The sequence below is a fragment of the Crassostrea angulata genome, chromosome 2 (assembly GCF_025612915.1).
Source record: "Crassostrea angulata isolate pt1a10 chromosome 2, ASM2561291v2, whole genome shotgun sequence".
Classification (NCBI taxonomy): Eukaryota; Metazoa; Mollusca; class Bivalvia; order Ostreida; family Ostreidae; genus Magallana; species Magallana angulata.
Window position 1 is genome coordinate 25,168,114 of NC_069112.1, and position 23,411 is coordinate 25,191,524.

General features: G+C 31.2%; 3 protein-coding genes across 3 annotated transcripts; 2 read left to right on the top strand and 1 right to left on the bottom strand.

Annotated features, from left to right (window-relative positions):
• Nucleotides 1-1,460: 1,460 nt before the first annotated feature.
• On the top strand, nt 1,461-5,241 carry LOC128171813 (uncharacterized). Its single transcript, XM_052837600.1, has 5 exons — nt 1,461-1,575; nt 2,754-2,814; nt 3,739; nt 4,203-4,253; nt 4,747-5,241. The coding sequence occupies exons 1-5, from the start codon at nt 1,536-1,538 to the stop codon at nt 4,837-4,839; spliced, it is 246 nt and encodes an 81-aa protein (XP_052693560.1). The 5' UTR covers nt 1,461-1,535; the 3' UTR covers nt 4,840-5,241.
• Nucleotides 5,242-10,153: 4,912 nt separating this feature from the next.
• Nucleotides 10,154-16,831, top strand: LOC128171775 (uncharacterized). The gene is made up of 11 exons (XM_052837561.1): nt 10,154-10,253; nt 10,726-10,866; nt 11,276-11,500; nt 12,126-12,380; nt 12,550-12,621; nt 13,175-13,399; nt 13,727-13,981; nt 14,243-14,374; nt 14,538-14,773; nt 16,349-16,510; nt 16,784-16,831. Exons 1-11 carry the CDS (start codon nt 10,187-10,189, stop codon nt 16,829-16,831), a joined length of 1,818 nt encoding a protein of 605 aa, XP_052693521.1. The 5' UTR covers nt 10,154-10,186.
• A 3,980-nt stretch (nt 16,832-20,811) lies between these two features.
• On the bottom strand, nt 20,812-21,537 carry LOC128174068 (uncharacterized). The gene has a single exon (XM_052839704.1). It carries the CDS (start codon nt 21,535-21,537, stop codon nt 20,812-20,814), a length of 726 nt encoding a protein of 241 aa, XP_052695664.1.
• Between the last annotated feature and the right edge of the window lie 1,874 nt (nt 21,538-23,411).

A 23,411-nucleotide genomic window follows, 5' to 3' on the forward strand; every position in this document is an offset into this window, starting at 1 on the left:
CACCAAAATACATTTTATTATGATCAATAAAATCTGTTTTCAAGTTTGATAAAAGCTTATTGCTTATTTTGATTATTTAGTTCTGGGTCTTTAAGGATTAAGGGGCTGGTACTGCTTTTGTTATACATGTACTTGACAACAATTTATTTTTTGTATCATTATTTTCGACAGATTCAAGTTACATGCAATATGTTTAATATTTTTCAAATCACGAGACGCACAGTTTATATTTTCTGGGTGAAATATTGGTTAGATCAATAACAACACACTAATATTAAAACTCCAGAAAACTTTAAATTTGAATAAAAAATCTGTCAGCTATTGTCTAAAATTGCTTAAGTCGGGTCTATTGCTGTGATTATTTCACGCCAAAACAATACATGATACTTTATCCTACCTGCGTGAAGACTGTACCATCAAATTCCATACTTTTAGGTTGACAGGATAAAGTTGAAATGACTTTAGATGGGAAAACAGCGCTTGTAGTCGGTTTTGCTGGTGCAATCGGATCATCACATCAATCGCCACTTCTTTGGCAAACGCCGGTTGTGACATCATTGGAGTTGACAAAGCAAAACAGGATAGTGTACAGATTTCAATCGATAAGATAAAGAAAGGTAGGTTGATATTTGTTTCCCTTTAAATTGCAATTAATTTGTTAGATTTTTTTTACCTTTTTTGACAAATATTAAACGTTACTGTAATCTTTTTTTTAATTCACAAACTAGACAAAAAATGTTAAAATAGAATAAATGTCTCTTGATGTTTTTTTTTTTTAACAGACATAAATGATTTCTGTCCTTTGGTTTTTTGTAGTTATAGGAAAAACAATTTTGCTTGGCGACATATCCCCCTTTCAAATATGTATTTTTAAGAGCTTTTTCAGATACCTTTTGTTACTTGCATTTCTTTTTTCGCAGGAGTAAACATGATGTTACATTTTTTGAATGCGACCTTTTAAAAAAAGATTTCCAAAGGGTTTTCCAGGAACTGAAGTCTAAAGATGTTGATGTCATAGTTAATACAGCTGGTATATACATAACTTTTGCATGGGTACTCAGTTTCAATCATTTTCCATGGCATCAATATTCGTTAATTTAGTGAATATCAAACACCCATTAATGCATAAATTCAATGCTTATTGTTCTAACAATACAATATGCTATTTGACATTCCGATTGGAACAATTGTTTTGTTCGTGTGAGCAGAGTCAACAATGAAATCTATCAAAGCAGGAATTCAACGGACATTGATGAAACTACAGTAGAAATCATATGCTAAATGTTGATTTATTCGTTCTTTGAATTATGCTTTATTATATTGATATTTTTTCAAAGATTTGTATTTTGTTTTTAGCTTTTATTGTCTGTATTCATGTCTGTTCGTCACTGCATTTGCTAGACTAAGTATACATCAATTAGTCTATCGGTTTATTATCATCTAAATATTTAGGTCGCCTTTCCGTCAGCAAGATTGAAAAACTTCCGGATGACAACTGGGAGGACGATATCACCGTCAACTTGACTGCTCCGTTTATGGTTATTAAACAATTGCTGGGCTCAATGAAAGAGAAAGGTAACGAATAAGTAAATTGTTGAAACTATTGCTTTAAAATGAATGAATTATTGTTTTTTTGTGTCGCATATGATCATATCTGATGAAAACGAATCTACCCTATCCTATTAGGGTTTTTTTTTTGGTTTTTGATTCTATAAACTCACTGTTTATGGACACCTAAAATAAGCTGTTTTACAATTATTCATTATGCTCTTTCAAAACTATTTAATATGCTTTCTTTTCAATTCTTTAAAGCCTATTAAATGCAAATAACTTAAGAACCGAATGTCTATTCACCATTGTGTTCATTTCTTTATTCTTTTCATATCTATGATTGACAGGATGGAGGAGAATAATTCATATTTCTACTATTTGTGGACTTGTGGCTTTACGAAACGTATCCAGCTACATTGCCTCTAAGTCTGGTTTAATTGGACTAACACGGGTAATACGTAATTTGTTCTCTATATTGTATGTCACATTCTTTGTTAAATGTTATGAAATCTCCCTACCTAAAATGACACCTTTCTCTAGTTCTAAAACGTGCATCATTTACATGTAATATGATATATATTGAAATTTTACTTTTACTTGAATACTATTATTTTGCATTGTATAATTTTCATTTTTATTCTATAATTTTTCATTTGCATTGTACAATTTTTATTTGTATCGAATAATTTTCTTTTTGTATTTCATCATTTTTCTTTCTATTGTATAAACAAAATTTATATTGTATAAATGCTATATGTATTGTAAAAAGTCATTCATTTCATTTTTTTATTCTATATCTTTTCTGTTGTATTTTAGCTAAAGGATTATTTTTACTCAATTATAGTAAACCCTATAAAATACTTCGTAAAATATTAAAATAACGAATCCACAAAATGCAATGCAAGTGAATCACTTAACAATACAAATGAACTGTATCTTACAACACAAATAAAATTTAAAGAATGAAACAATATTGAATAAGATTTGATATAATACAATTCAAATTGAAAATGATGCAATGCAAATGAAAAAAAAGTCAAATACTATTCCAATAAAAGTTATATATATAAAAAAAACCAAACAAACAAAAAAAACACCCATACAAACAAATGGAATTTAAACAATACAACTGGAGAAGATCGACCCTTGCAAAGTTTGGCATGCCATACAATGCACATTCAATTCAAATTAATTATTTTCAGTTATAGTCCCTTTCATTAAAGAAAAAGAGGAATCCACTGGGTTAAGCGCAGAAAAATATAAGTTAAGTTATCATGGTGGTACATATCGCACGACTACGTGATTAACCTATGTTCCTATACTCTCTAAATTGATAATATAGTTTATAAGTGCATAATATTTAAACAATAAAATGCTTTTTGAGTTATTTATTCGGGATATGAAGGTAGTGATATTGCAGGAAAAATACACAACCAGCGTTAGCGGGTTATGTAAATTGTTTTCCTGCAATGATCGCTACCTTCATAACCAGCATGAATCATCAAAGAAAGCATTTTATTGTTTATATTAACATCTTTCTTTTACTTATCATTAAACTGATTATAAAAAGTAAGTAAAATTCACTAAATAGCTGTTAATGTACGAAAGTACTTTAGCTAAAAGAAACAGCCAAATCGTCTCCTGTGAGACTTTGAGTCTGGCATCGTCATGATTATTTCGTGCAGTCTGGGATTTAACTTAGGGCGCTGTAGGTTCAGACCAATCGATAAACAGGGCGTGTCAATTTTAGTCCTGTCACTTTCAGCCGCTGTAGATTTCGACCAATCGATAAATAAGGCGTGTAGATTTCAGTCAGGCTGTTTCTATATAGCTAGGAATTAAATATAGGTTTCCGTAAGAAATAGAGAAAATTATGTTTGGTAGATGTAAATATAGAAGATATAAATGGAATTAAATTTTATGTGTCATGACATAGCACATCCAACATAACAGTCTCATTCGTACTAAATCGTTAAAATCAGTAAATAACAGTTGTGGAGGAACTCAAATGCAAATAAACAATCCATCTAAATATGATAAAAATTACATCATATTTCATAATTGAAATAAAAGACAATATTGGATGAAAAGTATATAATATTCAGTACTGATCAAACCCAACCTAACAGAAAGTAAACCCAAACTAAACCCTGGGTTTACTTTTTGTGTTTACTTCGGGTTTACTAGAGTGGACCCAGAGTAAACCCAGAGTAAACCCCAAGTAAATCCAGAGTGGACACAGAGAGAAAATCCCGATCAGAACTATACCCTGAAAACAGACGCTAACTGTGTATTCAGAATACGCAAGGGGCAGGAATTACAGGCAGTAGGATGGTAGGATAAAATATGTGTCTGCTTCACACTTCAGTGCGTACAGTGGACCACAAAAGCAATTCCCAAGTAAATGCAAAGTAAACCACAGGTAAACCCCGAGTGGACCCAATTTTTCAAAAAGTAAACCCAGAGTAAACCCCAAGTATACCCCAAAAGTAACACAGGGTTTAGTTGGGGTTTACTCTGGTGTTAGATTGGGTCTGATCGGTACAGTATTTAAGCACAATTTCATTCATTTATTCACATTTATGTTAACCATTTATGCATATCTAGCTCCAATGGTAATTGTTTTGATTTTTTGTTTTGTATTTATAAAGGATGCAGCAAGGTTAGCACATCCAACGAAACAGTTCACCGAAGTAGATCAGGTAGCTATGAACTAACACAAATAGGATTTTTGGGTAAACTCTAATTGATAAAAAGTTGTTTTTTTAAGTATCTTAGATGTGACGTGTTCAGTCTATATAAACCTAGAACAAAGGCGTTTAAGTCAGCAAAGATACTTTATCAGGGGCAAGATTGTAAACATATAGCTAATAAAACAGCCAATCTGAATAAAAAGTATATATAGACTAATACAAATAGAGCGAGCACAAGTGATCAAATAGATAAAACGTTATTATTATTTTTTTCATTTGGTAATTAATCTAAAAAGCAATGAAAAGAAACTAGAAGTAGCTTTATTCAAATTCACTTTAACTTGCATTTGTTCCTGTTATTTTGGCCCTACTTACATCTGTATATGGTCGTCTAAATGATATAAAACATTAGCAGCTTATATTCCACCTAAATATAATTTTTTATTTCCCCACCATTTTATTTACAACACTGACATATGTTAATTTACCATTCGATTTCTAGATTGCTGACTTGGTGCTGTTCCTGTGTTCCCCAGCAGGGAAAAACATGACAGGAACAGCTATTCCTATGGATGGGGGAATCACAGTCTCCTGAACAGAGGAACAGAGATAGGCAAGATAAAAGTTTAAGCAGAATGGAGGAACACATACATGTAGACAGGCAGACATGCTCTCTAAAATAAAAATGATTCTGTTGGTTTTTGTTTGTTTGTTTTTTATTTTCAAATAGTTTGAACAATTGTGTTTTGTTACTACCAAACTATGTGAACTTATATACTTGTGGTTTATAAATTGTAGTCTTTAAGTCCTCAATATGTCATGTGTATCAATCAAGTGAATGCAAGAAAACACAATTTATGCTTACAAATTTATTTCTATTGCTCATGAAATATGTTATTTATTGAGCAAAAATACAAAGTAACGACTTCTTTTTAAGTCATGACGGTTTTTAGAAAAAAAAGTTTCTAATTGTAATGTTTTAGAATTGAAACCTGTTAATGTTTTTTTTTATAATTTAGATAATTGTTTACAATTAGCTAGAAAAGGCATGTGCGATTTTTTGTTCAAATAAACTGGATTCATTTAACCGATTTTTTTAGATAACGTGTATAAAAGCTTCGTTGAATATTCATTATTCAACTCCTTTACAATTATTGTCAGCTTTTATAAAACAAAAGTTTCCTTTACTTTTTTTTAAAAACAGTGCATTAGATAATGAAAGAACAGAATCAGACTTTATATAAAATATAAAAAAAAATATTCTTCTTTAAAAATTTATTTAAACAAATTCACGTATAAGCAGAAACGCATTTTTTAGTCTGTTGACGTTAATAGTTTGAGTCTAACTACGTAAACAATCATAATAGATAAGCAAATTAAATGCACTGACTGTAAATGATGTACATAAAATTGTTAATAAATACAATGATAATAATTTTATTACTTTGCGTTGGTCTCATCTTGAATTATTTATTCTGTCACTACTACATCAATAATCAATGGTGCACAATAAGTTCAAATAAAATTGCGTTTTGCAGTTATCTTTTTATTTGTAATAAAGATTCTAAAAACCCCAAACAAACAGAATTGCAACTTAGATGAAATTTGCTATTTAAAACATGTACTGAGATTTGACGGGAATAAAGATGGCGTCAAGAAAAACATGTATTTCGCCTTTTTTTGTAGGGTCAGGTGTCATGTTTTGTTTGAAATGATAACCAGGACGTATGGCATTATTTACTAGAATTAATCCCATAAAAGCACACAATAACCTCACTCTTGATTCAAATGTGTTTTAAAAACACTATAATTAATGTACAGACTGTAAATTTTTGAAATTGAATACTGTTTTATTGATGCTAAAATATGTTCCTTTTTTTAAACACGTTTGTTTACGCATAGAAAGTATTAGTACAATTTGTTGGAATTGCATTAAAATGCTCTTCAGAATTATTTTTTACATTAATGTTCATTACATTTTTTTGTCTTTCTTCTTCCCCCTCTCTCTCTCTCTCTTTCTTTCTTTCTTTTTCTCTCTTTCTATGAAAGACACTTTCCTCAAAGCTAAATTTAGGTTAATAAAATGATACTACTGAATATATGTACTTGTTCTACTCAAACAAACGGCTACTCAGAAGTTCAAATTATATAACGGTGCAATTTGGAGGCTATTGTGAATTACTTTTGCTTGTGGGTATTAACTGTTAGATGTCACCCTTCAATTAAATATCCATCGGTAGACCAAGATGATTATAATACTTAAATCGCAGAATGTTATGAGTAATTTTTTACCATATATATATATTTCACAATTATTTATGTCGACTAAAGCACTAGATATAATTGTTAACTATGATATCCTGCATAGACTATCTTCATTGGTCTGTTAACAAAGTGCAGAGTATTTATTTTTACTGATAATGCAATAATATTGTAATTATTCATTGAAGATGAATACATTAATATGAAAGTATGTTTTTTTGTTTTAATGTGCGTTTATTTTTTCTGCTTTATACAAAACTCTAAAAAATGAGAAAATTTATCTTGTTGACTTTTAATATATTCATAAAATGCACCATACATCCTCATAAATAAAACATTTAAAATAGTTGTAAACATCTTGTTTATAATACAGATTGTCAAAACAAGTAAAAAGTGAGAAAAATAGCTGAAATAGCTGTTTAAGTATAAAATAAGGGTACCGAATTGCTATCTATGTAAATATATAGAAGCTGTTGAGGCATCTACTTCGTGCAGAAGAACAAGACACCATAAGGAATGCTGTTCGTTGCACTCTTTTCGCTGACCACGCTGCCGCTCTGTGATGCTGTGGGATGTAAGTACATTAAATAATTTGTTTAATGTAATGTTGACGGTAAAAGTTGTCGTGGTCATATGTATCTTTCCATTTCTGTAATAAAAAGTTGAAGCTAACATGTTAGGGTAGAATTTTATTTTAAAACCTCTGGTTTTTTCTTTATCTAGCAATTGTTCTATAGCTGCTAAAATTATATCTTTAAATTCATTGTACATCTAAAAATATATATGCTGCCAATCCAACTATCTAAATTTAATTAATAGGTGAATAACTTGACTTAAAGAATGGTAAGATAACGGATTCTTAACAGCCATTCATTGTAGATTTCAATTTATCATTTTTAATGTAGCTGATTTATAATTATTTTGTTTTCATTTCATTTAGTTTATTAATATTTTTTTTCTTTCTGACAATTTTAATATTTTTTAAGAAACCAGGCATAACAAAACCAAAGTATATGATTTCTTTTAGATTTTGAGAGGAACCAACAAAGGCAGTACATGGGTTGAATGAAGTTTTGCTCTTGTGTTATAATTTGTTCACCTATTTTAAACAACCCTTTGATAAATTTCTTTACATAATTGATATACTATAATATTTACCCTTTTGGATACTTTTATAAATACAGATAACCTGGCGTATAGGAAGCCCACATGGCAGACTCTTGAAAAATATTCCTCTGCTAAGGCAGTAGATGGGCTGTACGAGACTAGCACAGGAGGACGGGATCAGTGCGCAATGTCCTACCCATCTTCGAAGGAAGTCACGTGGATGGTTGACCTCGAGGCTACGTACAGTATATATACAGTAGTTTTATATCATAAATCCGGTGGAATAAGGTATGGTAAGTGAAATACTGTTTCTTGTGTTCATGTTGTAAGCAGAAATGTCAATTTTACTCGATTGGCTTAATCGACTAATCATGGGTTTTATAGTAGAGCGATAGTGAAGTATATGCGCACTCGTTGATTTTTTGGAACTGTGTGTCCTTCTGAAATCAAATAATGATATTTTCACGTATATAGTATTTTTAACTAAAAAAAACATTTTATAACTTCATTATAAAAATATTTACTAAATGCATTTTGCTTGATAAATTAAAGAAGTATTTTATCTTAATAGTCATTAGCAAATACCTTATCTTTTGCTTTTACTTGTGACACTTACAAGAAAATGAGCTCCATAATATCAAAAACAGATCAAGTGTGATCAGTTTCATGTTAAAACATCATCACATTCCTAATCAAAAATTAAGTTTAATGATTATAAAAAAACTAAACCCCTTATATTAAATATTGATATGATTAAATGTCTGATCAAACATACATATACTCTACTGACCAACAGATTACAAGGCCCATCACATTGGTCATCTTTAGTAAGTATCTGCCTAAAGTTTTCTGTTCAAAACAAATATTTGCTCTTCAAAATCAAAAGAGATCAATATGTAAGGCGGTAAATATTACAAACGGGTCGTCAATTGCACAGTCGGTAACTTAGAAATAAAAAATGATAAAAAAAGAAAACTAATTTTTATTCGTAGCTCAAAAACTGCTGCGTTAAGAAAACATGAAAATGTTTTAAATGTTCCTCTAGTCGCGTACTCATATACTCGTTAACATCCCTTGATTTGAGTAATGAAACCAACTGGTTTTAATCTTTTAACTAAACATTATCAATTTTACAACGATTGGTAAACAAGTTCCATAACTTAAAATAAAATCTCTCGTTGGCACAGATGTAACCGTGAGGGTGTCATTGGTCTGGGAAGAAGCAGGAGTACCCGGAAAGAACTACATGTTCAAGCGGGCGACTGTCGTACTTTATCACATACAACCACTGTCGATTACGGGGATCGAACTCGTGTTGTATCGGTTATAAGCTCGCGAATTGTCTTTTACGCTACTTGGACACCTGGTAAACTTATCTGAACAACTACTTGATTGAAATGCAATGTCCTCACTAACCTCGCAAACAAATAGTGCACTCTTGAACAAAAATTATTTTACATGTGTATATTGCATAATTTGAAAGTCATAAAATGGAGATCAAAACAACCAACAAAGGTGAAGTTATGGTACCTCAGTTTTATACTTTTTGTAACGTTTACTTTATTCAGTTCAATTTAAATTCATGTTAATTTTCAATCAAAACCATAAAATGGCATATGAGGTACATGAAGAAAAAATAGCATATTTACATAAATACAATATACATATAAATTCTATATATCACCCTTTAATCGATTCCTGAATATCGAGTTGTCATTTTTGTCAAAACTGATCTCTTAACGTTTGTATATTAGTTGTCTTAATCCAACTGGTGTTATAATGGTATACCAAACATTTAAAAGTCGGCATTTGTCTAATTGTTTTTATAGAGTATAGCCATTGATTTGGTATTTTTCTCATGAAGTATGCATGTACATTCATACATATATGTAATTTAGCTTATTTTTTTCACTGCTATTGCTAATGTTGACCCAAAATGAAAATGGTAGTAGAAATTGTTATATACAGTCTGGGGAAATCGTCCAGTTTAACCATATACCAGGTAATTAGGTGTACACCTTTCAAATTATGTATATGTTTCAAATATTTTAAATTGACAAGTTCATTAATGTCAACATTTTCTCAACTCTAAAATTCACATGCATATAACAAACCTGGTACAACATTTTATAAAAAAAAATCAAATTCACAATCAATAGGCAAAGTTCTTGTTTTCCGTATAAGTTCGTGCATAGATTCTTGTGCTTGCTCACACAGCCGTTATTTCCTTAAAAATTTAAACCCGTTCTTGAATAATATTTTTTAATATTTTATAATAAAATTCCTTATTTATTTCAACAGGTAAACAATTATACATGTAGGTAAAGACTTATTTGGGTTGACGACCTTTAAAAGATACTACTTTTTTTTTATTTCTTTGATTTTCAAAAGCCACCAATGAAAGCATTTTCTTGGATTCCGTAATCTACATATCAAATACAACAGAAAAAGAAGACGGATATGTCTGCTACCACGCGAGCAACCACGTTTCACTAGCCATACATCCTAAAACCACCGCATACTGTGGTACAGTAGGCCGATACGTAATATATCAACACATTACGAGGAATCTCATGTCAACAACAAATCTGGGCTTTTCTGCAAAAGCACAGATAGCTCTCTGTGAGGTCGAGGTTTTTGGTAGGTGATGACGTAAAAAGACTTTATCATTACATTTTCAGTTTTAAATCGTTGAATTTATCAATAAGAGAGAAAAAGACTTAAATGAAGAAACATTTTTTTATGTTTTTATTTGTAAACAATAACTATAGTCAAATATAGCATCAGCATTTTTTAAAATTTATTTGCTAATTCTCTCGGCATTATATGTTTACTGACAAGTCAATGTAAACTTAGTAAGACGATCTTAGTGTCAACAAAAACAATATCAGATGTAACTAAAATTTTAAACTTTAATTTTCTAAATCTGTAACGTCTTTTTTAGTCAAGAAAACATTCAAATAATTTAGATTTTAGTATTTTCGTATGGTGCCCTTCATCTTAAAGAAATCAAGACAGTCTGAAATGGTCATGACCATTAACCCCTAATCCCTCGTAAGCAAGAGGTCGATAACTTTGTTAAAATATTCTTTGTCTCCAACTGATATTAAAGGTTGTCCCCTTGGCTTCTATGGTGGGAATTGCTCTAAGCCGTGTCCTATCAACTGCCATCACTGTAGTATTCTCACCGGACTGTGTCTTGGATATTGTACTCCCGGCTACGACGGTCGTTATTGTGATCATTTTAAAAGAAGTGAGTTATGGTATTTCCTCTTGCTATGAATTCTATAAAAAGAAGTTATTTATTGCATTTTGTTTCCGACGAATCTTATCTATGCAGATAATTCTTTTTTTTGCTAAGTCTCATAAGTATGAATTTTATAAAAGAACTTATTTTAAACATTTTTTTCTTACGATGTATATTTTCCTGATGTCTTTTTGAAGCAAGATCTGTTTACTTGCAGATGTTAATTTTCAGTCAATTTCATTTTATTATAAAGTGAATTTGTACCTTTTTCTTAATTAAATCATCTTGAATGAGATATGTATAATAAAGTTAGCTACATACGTTGACATACGTTTCACACACCAATTCCATGATCTATTAGTTTATTAACAGCGGGGTTTTTTTTAAGTTTAGTTTTCTTTTAATTTTTTTACAGTCAATATGGCTCTGCATCGTCCGACTTTTCAAATGACATCGATCATTGATAAGCATCAAAGTGATAGACTAGTTGATGGTAAAGTATTAGCTGGTATTATCACTCAAGGAGTATGCACCTCGACCAAGGAGAACCAAGTTTTTGCTATGTGGGTAGTGAATTTGCAGAGACCTAGACGAATTGAGCGCATTAGTGTGTTTTCAAGAACGGATAATAAGACATGGGGTAAGGAAGGGGCTCGGTTTTGCTAATCCTTATGTCGAATGACATATTTCTTATAATATACATTTATGTAGCAGGAACATTCAGAAGTGAAGTTTTACCAATTCCTTTTTCCATTCTTTTACTGGTTGACATTTACATGTACAGTACCGATCAGACCTAACCTAACAGAAAGTAAACTCCAACTAAACACTGTGTTTTCTTTCTTGGTTTGCTCTGGGTTTACTTCGGGTTTACTAGAGTGGACCCAGAGTAAACCCAAAGTACATTGTAAACCCAGAGTGGACACAGAGGGTAAACCCCGTTCAGAAGTATACCCTTGAAAGCAAGCGCTGCATGTGTATTCGGAATATACAAGGGGCAGGGATTACAGCCAGTCAGATGGTAAGGTAAAAGACGAGTCTGATTCACACTACCGTGAATACAGATGACCTCAAAAGCAATTCCCGAGTAAACCCAACGTAAACCCAAACTAAACCCTGAGTGGACTTAAATTTTCAAAAAGTAGACCCCAAGTAAACCCCAAAAGTAAACCGGGGGTTTAGTTTGGGTTTACTCTGGTTTTAGGTTGGGTCTGATCGGTACTTTATCTGAACATTGAATTAATATTTAAAAATTTATATCACAGATGCAAACAACGGTTTCACAAAAAGGCTTTTGGGATTTTCCATCATTGTATCTAATACAACTGATCGTCGAGATGGCGTCGTCTGTTTTCAAGATACACACTACACGGCGTCCACCATTCCAGATGAGGTGGAAATATATTGCTCTGTGATTGGTCAGTACGTCTTCTACTACAATGAAAGACTCCCTGGGATACATTATCCACAGGATTACAGTAAATATGCACATGGCGACCTCTGTGAGATTGAAGTTTCAGGCGAGTTTTATTTTATATTAGAACACGAAATGCATAAATTTGAAATTGAATATCAATGTTGAAAATCACAACACAATGTGAACTAAAAGATTTGTCTATGAAGGGAGCATAAACCAAAAAATACTTTCCACGAAAATAATTGCTTTTAAAATACCTGTTTAAATTGTAGGTTGTCCTATCGTCGAATATGGACAGGATGATGCTGAATGCACAATTCCATGCTTTGCCATGTGTTCAACCTGTGAGTGTTTGATTAGTTTTGTATATGTGTTTTCTTTGTGTGTTTTTTTTCATAGTTATGTACGTTGTTGTTGTTTTTTGTGTTTGTTTTTTTTGGAGGGGGAGGGAGGGGGCAGGGCATTAAAAACATAACTGTGCTGGTCAAGAACAAATGGCTGCTACCTAGTGACCTAGCTAGCGAGAGAGAGAGAGAGAGAGAGAGAGAGAGAGAGAGAATCAGAGAGAGATAGGGTAACAAAATAATAAAGTTAAAGAGATAATCTAGGCGTTTTCATTACATTAAATAAATTATCACTTTCAATAGTATATTTATATTTTAAGTCCCATTTACTACTTTTCTGAATCCCAGTTGTTTAATAAAGTTAAACCAATTATAGTTACTGATTATAATATAATTGAATATGTTAGATACTGTTATATCTATATATTGTCTCTTAGTAATTTTATTAATGTAATAGTTAAACGCTGAAAAACCAATATTATCAAACACAATATTTTTTAAGTGTCTGAACTAAAAGTACCTAGTACAAAGCTTGTAATTTGGAATTTTTAAGATCTGGAGAACTTGAGCTATAAAAAACGCACATGGCAGTCCTCAACCTATGATAAGTTGTATTCGAGCGATAAAGCTGTCGACGGGTTGAAATCCCGCCATTATAGCGACGGTCAGTGCACAATCACAAGCCCAGATCAGAGTATTACGTGGTGGGTGAATCTGCAGAAACAGTACAGGATTAGCTTCATTAACCTGTATTTCAGGACGGATAATTCTACAGCACGTACGTAACGTGGAATTTATGTCCACATACAAAAACCGAATTGAAACACATAAGAAGGATCAATAGTCAAGGAAATTTGAGACTGTGCTGTAATACTTTAATATAAACTTTAAAAAGTAGACAATATAATAAAGAATATTTTAGCAGAAGTAACAACATTTGGCTTAATGTGCAAAATGACCGTATCAATCGTGGGTATATATAAATGTATATACATGTATACTGTATACAATTTTCTTTATGTTTTATTTGACAAACAGTTTATAATTTGGCATTTAACTTTTATATGTTCTTTGAAGATAATTTTTTTTTATTTTAAACATTCAGTTTTCAGGAGTACGTTTGCGCCATATTACCTCGGGTTTGCAGTGTACATTTCGAACACGGCCGACAAAGATGACGGTATATTGTGCTATAAAGACCCTGGGTTTACTAAATATACTTTACCGGATCACTTGACCATAAAATGTGAACACAGTGGGAAATACGTCATCTACTACAATGAACGTCGGCCTGGGGTCTATTACGGGCCTGATTATCGTCACAAAGCTTTTGGGGATTTGTGTGAAGTGGAGGTTTATGGTATTGCGTATTAGAATCACCCGCCATACTTTTGATAAATAGCTCGTTGCATAAATATATTCCAATAGCGTCGCGTTATAAACAGACAGAACATGTAATAATGACAACTGATAATGTACATCACATACGTAAACAATCACAACTTTCTGAAAGAAAAAAGAAAAAAAGAAAGAAAAACTTGTGTAGGCCTACTCCTTGAATATTCCACTAATAATAAGTGCACGTGTACTCAATTTAAATCGTGTTTTGTTTTTAACTAAGGATGTCCAAGTCCTGTGGCGGATCTAGCGGAATGTTCAAAGCCCTGTCCTTCTAATTGTGAGACATGTTATCCCAGCACAGGTTTTTGTACAAAATGTAAACCTGGATTCGAGGGTTCGGCGTGTGAAGTAGGTCAGTACATCAGCGTTCAGTTTTTTTAACGCAGTACGAGCTCGTAAGGTTGTGATATTTCGAACATTTAAAAGTATTTTATTGTCTTTTTAACTCATTATAAAATTGAATTGTGAATATTTTCCTGTCTTCTTAAGCATGCATACATTTTGCTCAATTTTAGTGTGTGATGCAATGAATAAAGCTGTGATAACCACTGACGGTTTTTATAACGGTTCTTTCAACGAGATGTTTACTTCCAATGGACAGACATTTCTACCCACGCACAGTGGCTACGCACGTTTTATTTTGACTCTCTCGGGAAAGGCCACAAACATTGCAAAGGTGTCTTTCACTATCCATAAGGCATTTAACGTGATTGTGGCATTTACAAATGGCACACAAAATTTTACAAGACTTGTAAGTATTTTCATTGGACCACTTTAATGAAATATGATATGTGTTAATCTATATCTTTAGGGTTGCTTGTGGTATTGACATACAATGTTGTTATGTTTGTAGAAAAATAAACATACAGAATCACAAAAGAAGACGGAATTTTTAAAGTAGATTTTTCTAATACGTAATTTCAAAAGCAAATGATTGCAGTTTCGTCAGCCGATAGTTATGAAATCAGACAACACAATGACGTCCTTTTATGTTATTGTGTTTGTTTGGTTTGCATATCTTTTTTGTAATCTTTGATTTGTTTATTTTACTTGTTTCGGCTTTTAATTTTCTAGCTGTTCAATCGAATCAAAATCTGAAATCAAGTCTAATTTAATCTAAAATGTAATCTAAGAAAAAAACCGGCTGATACCGTTAAACAAATATAGTTAACAAAATTATTATAGTCTATTAATCAAGCACTTTTTCGTTAAAATATTAGTTTTTCTAGGATAAGTAAATTTTACAAAAAGGGAGATTAGTTTACGGTACTATATATATATATATATATATATATATATGTAGATAAATACATAGACATATAATACAATACATATAAAAAATTATATATAATTTTTTATATGTATTGTATTATATGTCTATGCATTGCTTAACGGCGTTGATAAAGTTCACGCCATCGCTACCTTGATGTACATTGTGACGTCATAATGAACTTTAAAAACACGACGTCATTGACAACGTTACAAACAACGTTTTTAATTTTGTATAACTGTCTGAAGAGCCGACATGGCTGAAAGCGCTAACAGTAAACAATTTATTTAATTTGGACTGTCGCATTCTGTTTTATTTATTTAAGTATATATATATATATATATATATATATATATATATATATATATATATATATATATATATATATATATATATATATATATATATATATATATATATATATATCAATACAACAACTGAAAACCTAACAATATAAGATTTTTTTTCGAAAGAAGATAATTAATGTGACACGTTTTAGTTTACTGTAAATGATAATGCAACGTGTATGTATTAAAGAAGCAAAACAATATGCTATCAAGCTTCGCACAACCATTGCCTTTTTTTCAAACGCTAAAGCATAAAAGTCCGACATGTTAATTAAAGTAAAATTACTTATTGTCAGAAGAAATTTTAAAATTATTATGTATCAACGCATTTGTCTTTTGCATTGCTTCTGTCTTTTTTTTGTTTTTGTTTTTTTTTTTTGGGGGGGGGGGGTTAAGGGGTCATTTGTTTATGGTGTTGGTTTTTTTGTTTGCCCGTTTTTTTTTTGTTTTTTTTTTTGTTTTTTTTTTTGTTTTTTTTTTTTTTTGGGGGGGGGGGGGGTAGGGTAGGCTTGGCTTGGCTTTATGGAGGATAGTGTGGGTTAGTTTGACTCCTTTTAAAACTTACGAAATATAACTACATTGTTATATTTTTGATTTGAACATATTTTTATTGTACAAAATACAATTGGGATTGGGCACAAGTTCTATAACTTAGACCGCCCTCTCCCATATATTTTTCATTAACTAACACAATTATTTCCTATTGTAGTATTATGACCAATTCACAGGAGAAGAACATTGGAATGTCGATGTATTAAATGGATTTATGTCTAGAGTTCATCTAGTTCGAATCACAGTCGGCTACACCGTTCCCTTAACCATTTCGAATCTGAGGCTTCCATTGCGATCTTGCTTTGAAAATAATGAGACGGTAAATAATTTACAGAGTAATTTAAACTAACATTTTACTTTTAAGTTGACTTTGTAAAGTGTAAGATACCGAAGACTGTTTAGTAAAGATTTGGTTGTCCATGTACTTATGAATTAGTTAAAACTAGCTTTACGCAATTCGATATAAAATACAAACACAAGATATATAAACTGTTACCTTTCTAGGAAAAAAAAATTGAGAGAGAGAGAGACAATGAGAGAAAAATTAAAAAGACAACATTTTTCTGTGGTAATATGTTACTTTTTTTTTTAGACACAGCGCAGGCAAGGAATGTTCAAATTTGTGCGGGAAATACACTGAAGAGATATGTTTTCTTGTAAGAATAAAACAAAAATAAATCCTCTTTCAAAAAAATGGTGTTTTTTTAATATTAAAATATGCATTGACGATGCTTCTTTTTAATTTAGTTACGGTAAAAATAAGACGTTGTTGTTGTTAAACATTAACAAGTAATATTCTCAGGTATGTTTATTATATTTCAAGTTCATAACATCACACAGATAGAGATTTTATGCCGATTCTATAAAGAGAAAATAAATGTCAAACGGAAATGTAAGTTGAGGTAACTATTGATTTTATCAAAACTTTTTAAATGAGTTTCAAAGAACTCATCAACACAACTCAGACGACTAGATCGATATTAACAATAACGTTTGTTTATGATCAATTACCAGGACAAAGCTACAATTTATAATCGCTTATCCATTATTACATTATTTAAAGATCAATGTCAACTGTATGTGACTATTCAACATTTGTCATAGAATGCTCTTTCTGTGCAAGGGATGCACACAGCCTGTTGTACAAGAAGTGTGACTCTCAAATTATCTACGAAGCATATAAAATGAAAAAAAATTATATCAATAAACCAAGATGACGCGTCAAATGAATCACTGTAAATGATGTATAATTAACTGTGCATAATAATAGTTTTTTAAACAATGTAAAATTTAAAAATAAAATGTATTTTTTAAATAAAATGATGTTACACATGCATAGTAAAATCAGAATATATGTACTATTCCAATGGTAAAGTGCTGCTATCCTGAAAGTTTACAAGGATAGGATAGGATAGGAAAGGATAGGATACAGGATACATGATAGAAATTATGAAGTCAAACTCTATTCTTTCCTATCCTGCATTCTGTGGCCAATCAGATTCGAGAATAAATTTCAGACTGGTTTTACGAAACGAAAATTAATTCATAAATACATTAACCACATTAGTTTTATTTGTTAAACACAGTCAAACATGTCTAAATTAAATTAATGATTAAGCTGGCTATTTATAAAGGGGTCTCACTAAAACATACTATCAGTACAAACTTCATTGAATTTGTATTAAGTTGCCTTATTTTAGATAGGAGTCAAGTCGTTAAAGATACAGAAAAGTAAGCTAAAATTCGTATTAATATATCGACCATATAATAAATATGTATGTCATTAAGGTTCCTTGACACACCAAAATTTTATTGATGGATCGATAAAGAATTTTTTTTGAAGTATGGTTTCACAAAAAAAAGATTCCGATGTCGGCTTTCATTTATTTTACATATTTTTTTTTCGTATTTTTTAAAAGATTTAAAAAAATATACGCAATTTTTTTATTTTCATTATCATCAATACTTTTTATCGAAACAATTATTAAGTTTATTTGCCATGTATTTTTACTGTTTTTTACATGTACCTGCGCTGATTTAGATTTCAGAATTTCAAATGATATTTAATATAAAAGATAAATTATCATAAATAGTTCTGTACATACCTCATCCAATCTCAACAATGCTGCTGTAAAAGAATATGGGTCGTTTTCTGCACATGTATTTAAGGGAATTTGAAAGTTTAAACATTTCAAATTCTTGCAAGTTCAAACTCTCGCAATGAGGATGATACCAAACGTCACAAATGTCGCAACAAATGCTAGCTTTTCTGGCAATTTTTCCAGCATATTCCGCACGGGCAAAATAAAGTAGTTTTCGAAGAAGCCTTCATTTTACGCCTTTTAAGAGCAGGCATTCTGCTGTCAATAACTTGATAACGTAGTTGATCGTATGATTTGCAAACAGGAAATGATTTTGTGTTTGCGAACTTGGTTATTTATGAAAAAATATGGACAACACATTTTCGTACATTAACGATGAGGATAAATTTGACAATTTTATGGCTAACAAGGTTGACAGTTAATGTTTAAAATATCGTGACATGCTATATGAGACGGTGCAGAGGGGACGTTATATAACAGCTCTGTGTATTTCTTTATCAGGTACCCTGCTAGTCCGCACCACAGGTAACTAACAGACTCAGCTGTGATACCGTTACCTGTCAGGTGAATAATTGGATTATGACACGCGATATTACACACATTGAATTTATAGACAACTTAAACATAAACCTACATATATGATGCTTTAAGTGGAAAAAATCATATAGATATCAATTGACTTCATTTCCTTATTATCTACTATGTAATATTAATGACTTTCACAGAGAAGTATATAATTTGTAGTTGTCTTTCGTGTTTGCTGCATTATTAAAGTTCCACGGATTTTTATTCTACTGTATACATACATGTTAACAATAAAAAATTTTAAGACCAATCTGAGAAGAATTTAGGATCCCGGGCGCCTATTTTTGCTCCTCGGGCGCTCCCGGGCGCTATTTTATTATCCCGGGCGCTCTCGAGCGCTCCCGTGCGCTTTTAGTGAGACCGTCACAAAGTGGTTAAGAAAATTGATGCGCACGACATTTTTGCCGATTCGGAAACAGTGTAAGTATCGTGTATAGGTTGTACAATGCATGGTAAAATTTATACATAAAAAGTTGTAATGCTTTATTTTAAGACTTCAACAATAAAAACAGAAGTATTCCGTCTACGAAGGATTTGACATTCAGTAGACATGTATCTTAACAAGAAACGAACGCTTTTTGGTGTACATATCACGTTTCACATAATTTCTTCGATGGCCGATTACAAGGACGTATAAAACCCGATAATAAACCGAACATATCAAATTAAGTAATGTTAGCTTACTATAAATGCGTAAGAATTTATATTTTATCAATACATTCAAGTGATAAAGCAACAAATGCGAAACTTTAATTTATTCATAAAGTAATGCTTTACCGAATTCTGTTTTCTTATTTTGGTGACCGAATTATCCGATTACCGATTGTCTTTCTTTATATTTTATTATAAGGACAAGCATTTGATTAATAGTATGATTAAGTAATAAATAAAAGTTCTTCATCTTCTTTGAAATCATTATTACACATACTATCTAGTAAAAGCAAAACATTAATTGCTTTCGTTTTCTGCTTTGTTTACGCAATTGAGTACATTCCGCATACGATTTAATATCACCGAGGGGCAGGTAAATAAGTTACCTCGTTCCAAAGATTTTCGGTTTTATTTATTAATTAGACGTTTTAATTATTACAACAGTAGATACATTGTTAATAAAATATTAATGTTCTTAAATTTCGTTTTATTTAACCTTTATTTCTAAATTTGGACAGTATGGGATAGGATAGGATAGAGCTTTTTTTAGGATATGATAAAGGATACATGATGCAGGATAAAAATAGGATTGTTTTGTCAGCTTTCACGATAGCAGCACTGTACATGTAATAACGTACAAAAAGACCATTATTAGAACGATTAATGAACTTTGGATATATATTTGAGTGCATCTCTTTGTATTTAACATATATTTCTTTCCTACGTAGCAACACTTGTACATTTTGGTATGTTGTAAAATTGTATCTTATCATTACATCTTCATCTAATTAGCGACCGAGATTCAAATGCTTTTATAGTTATTGATATTACCGGATAAATAACTGAACATGACTGTAATGTTTATGTCGATATATATATTTTCATGGGTATTTTTTTTTTAATCTAATCAAACTCAGAAATATTTTTATCTACTTCACATGAAAGAGAATCAAGAGAATTAAACAAAAATAGTACACAAAGCGAGATCTGACGCGGTATTTCTCTGTTCATTGGGCGTGTCTCTTTTAAAAAGACGTAACAATGACACTACAATGTTTCTTTTATGTATTTATCTAAGTAAAGGCATAAAACACAAAAAGGCGCTGTCATATAAAAGCAAATTTATAATAAGGAGATTTTATTTCGTAACTGAAGTAAGGTATGATGATATATACTTCCGCGTTTCCTCGATTCGCAAGCCCTTTAAAGCTATCGGAATCGAGATCCAAATATTATTAAAACTTCCTTCTTCGGCTGGTTTCGCTCTCGAGCAGACGTACTTTTACTCTCTGGCTCTTTTTCTGCTTTTGCTCTTTCTGTCAAGAGCCTTAAATACTGTCTCACCATAGAGCACATCCTTCTCTCTACTCAAATCATGCTCATTAGTCTTAAGATGTTCTTTCGCTTTCTTAACACCTTTCATTATTTTCGCCAAGAAATTAACACGCCGCTCGTACAAACACGTGGCATTAGCTTGACCAACTAAAACAACTGTTTGTTCTACCAGTTTCAGCATGTCGAGAACTGTGAACTCTGAATTTTCTTCCTGACCCTTCCGTGCCCCATCTACAGCCTGCCAGATTTTTGCCAACGGCCCCATAATCTGAGCGATTTTCTTTTGAATAAATGTCAGGCTTTTATTCTGCATTTTCAAAAAGTTCAAAGCATTACAATCTATGAAATCCTCCACAAAATCATCAACTTTGGGAGGTGTACAGAAAGCATTCGCAGGCACGGGGGCAGCTTCTAAAATGTTACGTTTGATGCTGTCTTCTGTCAGATGTTGATAAAAATATTTCTGACAATAAGTAGCCACGCTGCCATCAAGCGAGAATGAATTCTCACCTTCTGTAGGATCAAATCTTTCTCCATCAGATTCTGCCTCTAAAGAAATAACATTAGAGTTGTCATGCAACTCTGTTTCCTGATGACTATCATTATCATCAGAGATATCGGATCTCTCAGAGTTTTGTACCGATTCGTACGGGTCACTCTCCGAGTCATTCATGTTGCTATTTATTTTGCAATAATGCACAACGTGCCTAAAAAAAACACACACAACGTGTCAAGGAAATGCACAACGTGCCTTTATTATCTGTTTAATGTATTGAACCGAAAAACAAATCGAAAACTTTCGACAGAACAAGTCGATTAAATCCGATTTTATACTTTGTCTGAAAAAAGTACGTCTGCTCGAGAGCGAAGCCAGCGGAAGAAGGAAGTTTTAATAATATTTGGATCTCGATCCCGATAACTTTAAAGGGCTTGCGAATCGAGGAAACGCGGAAGTATACATCATTATACCTTACTTCAGTTTACTCATAAAATTATAATTTCATTGCGTGCGCTAAAGCGCACTTATAAAATTTTCAATTTTTGTACATAATTCATATTGCAAGACATTTTAGTCTTTAGTAAACTTGTTTAATGTCATTGCAGATATGCAATGTTGATAAGTTAAAAAAAGAAACGTTCGAAACATATTTCAAAATATTCATGAGCAGTGTAATATTGGCATATACATAAATACTAAATAAGCAGCTTGTGTTGTTTTTTAACGGACATTTTTGTACAATGTTGTCTCAATATATACATGCAGAATTGCTTCACATGTAAATTTTTTCGCTTTTTAAAGTTTATTTTATAACAATAAAGAGATGTTACATGTATAAACATTTCAAATTACAAAATACAGTTAAAAAATGAATACAACAAATACAATAGCATACGCTAAAGTAATAAAAAAAACAAATAATGAAATAGCAACAAACCCATGTAGACATATGGTATGATATAATACATGTACGATACGATAAGTCGCCTGATACAAAATAACTGTAATTATACACCGTATCTAATAATATTCGAAATGATCAACATTTCTCTCTTTTTGTATGGCTCTCACATCGAAAAATATCAAATCAGCGATACATGTTATCTGCTACAATAAAAATGTTAAAATATTATCATCAACATAAATTTATCCTAGCCTGTCAAATCCGAAAATATGTATGTTCGACATGTATAAATAAAGTTGAAACACGATAATATCTCTTTTTTATTTTATAATTGTTAATCACTTAAGATCTCTGACACCTTACACTTTACAAACACTTTCAACCAACGTGGTCATGATGTAGCAGTTTTTTTTAGCAGTAAATAAATAAATTTAACATATCAAAAATATGTTAGCACACTGACTCGGTAAGGCAAGGTAAAAAAAAATACATAGCTGAAATTAGGAACATTGAACCGATATCATGATTATGATAAAGTTAATTTTAAACTTTATATTTAAATCATTATAATATACTATTTTATAATTCATACTACTTATTCAAATTTAATTATCAAATTGTAAGCAATATAGAGAGCTAAGAATTTTGAAGTACGTACTATGCGAATTTTGGTGAAATCTTGGCCTTGCACCTTAAGCCTACGTATTTATTCTGTTGTTATTTACTTTTTGAAAATTAGAATTTCAGTAAGTGTTATTAATGAAATAAGTTTTGCAATAAACATATTGAAGATGTTAAGAACTATGAAAGACATTGGTTCATTATACATGCTCTCTCTCTCTCTCTCTCTCTTTTTTTTTTTTTTAAAACACCCCTTCGTGAAACCAAAATTCCTTTTAATGTTTTTTTTTAAATAATTTTATTTAGCATTATTATACTAAAGGGTTTGTTGTTTCACAAAGGGGAGAAAAGCATATGTCTACAGACAAAAAGAGCATTTTTGCTTTGAAATGGTTTACAAAATAAATAACAAATATGAGAGAAAATGAAAAGTTACTTTAATATCCAATGTTAAAATGAAACAATTAAGTTTTTTGCACATATCGGCCGCTAAATAATATTTTCCTCACTAATAGAGACCGAT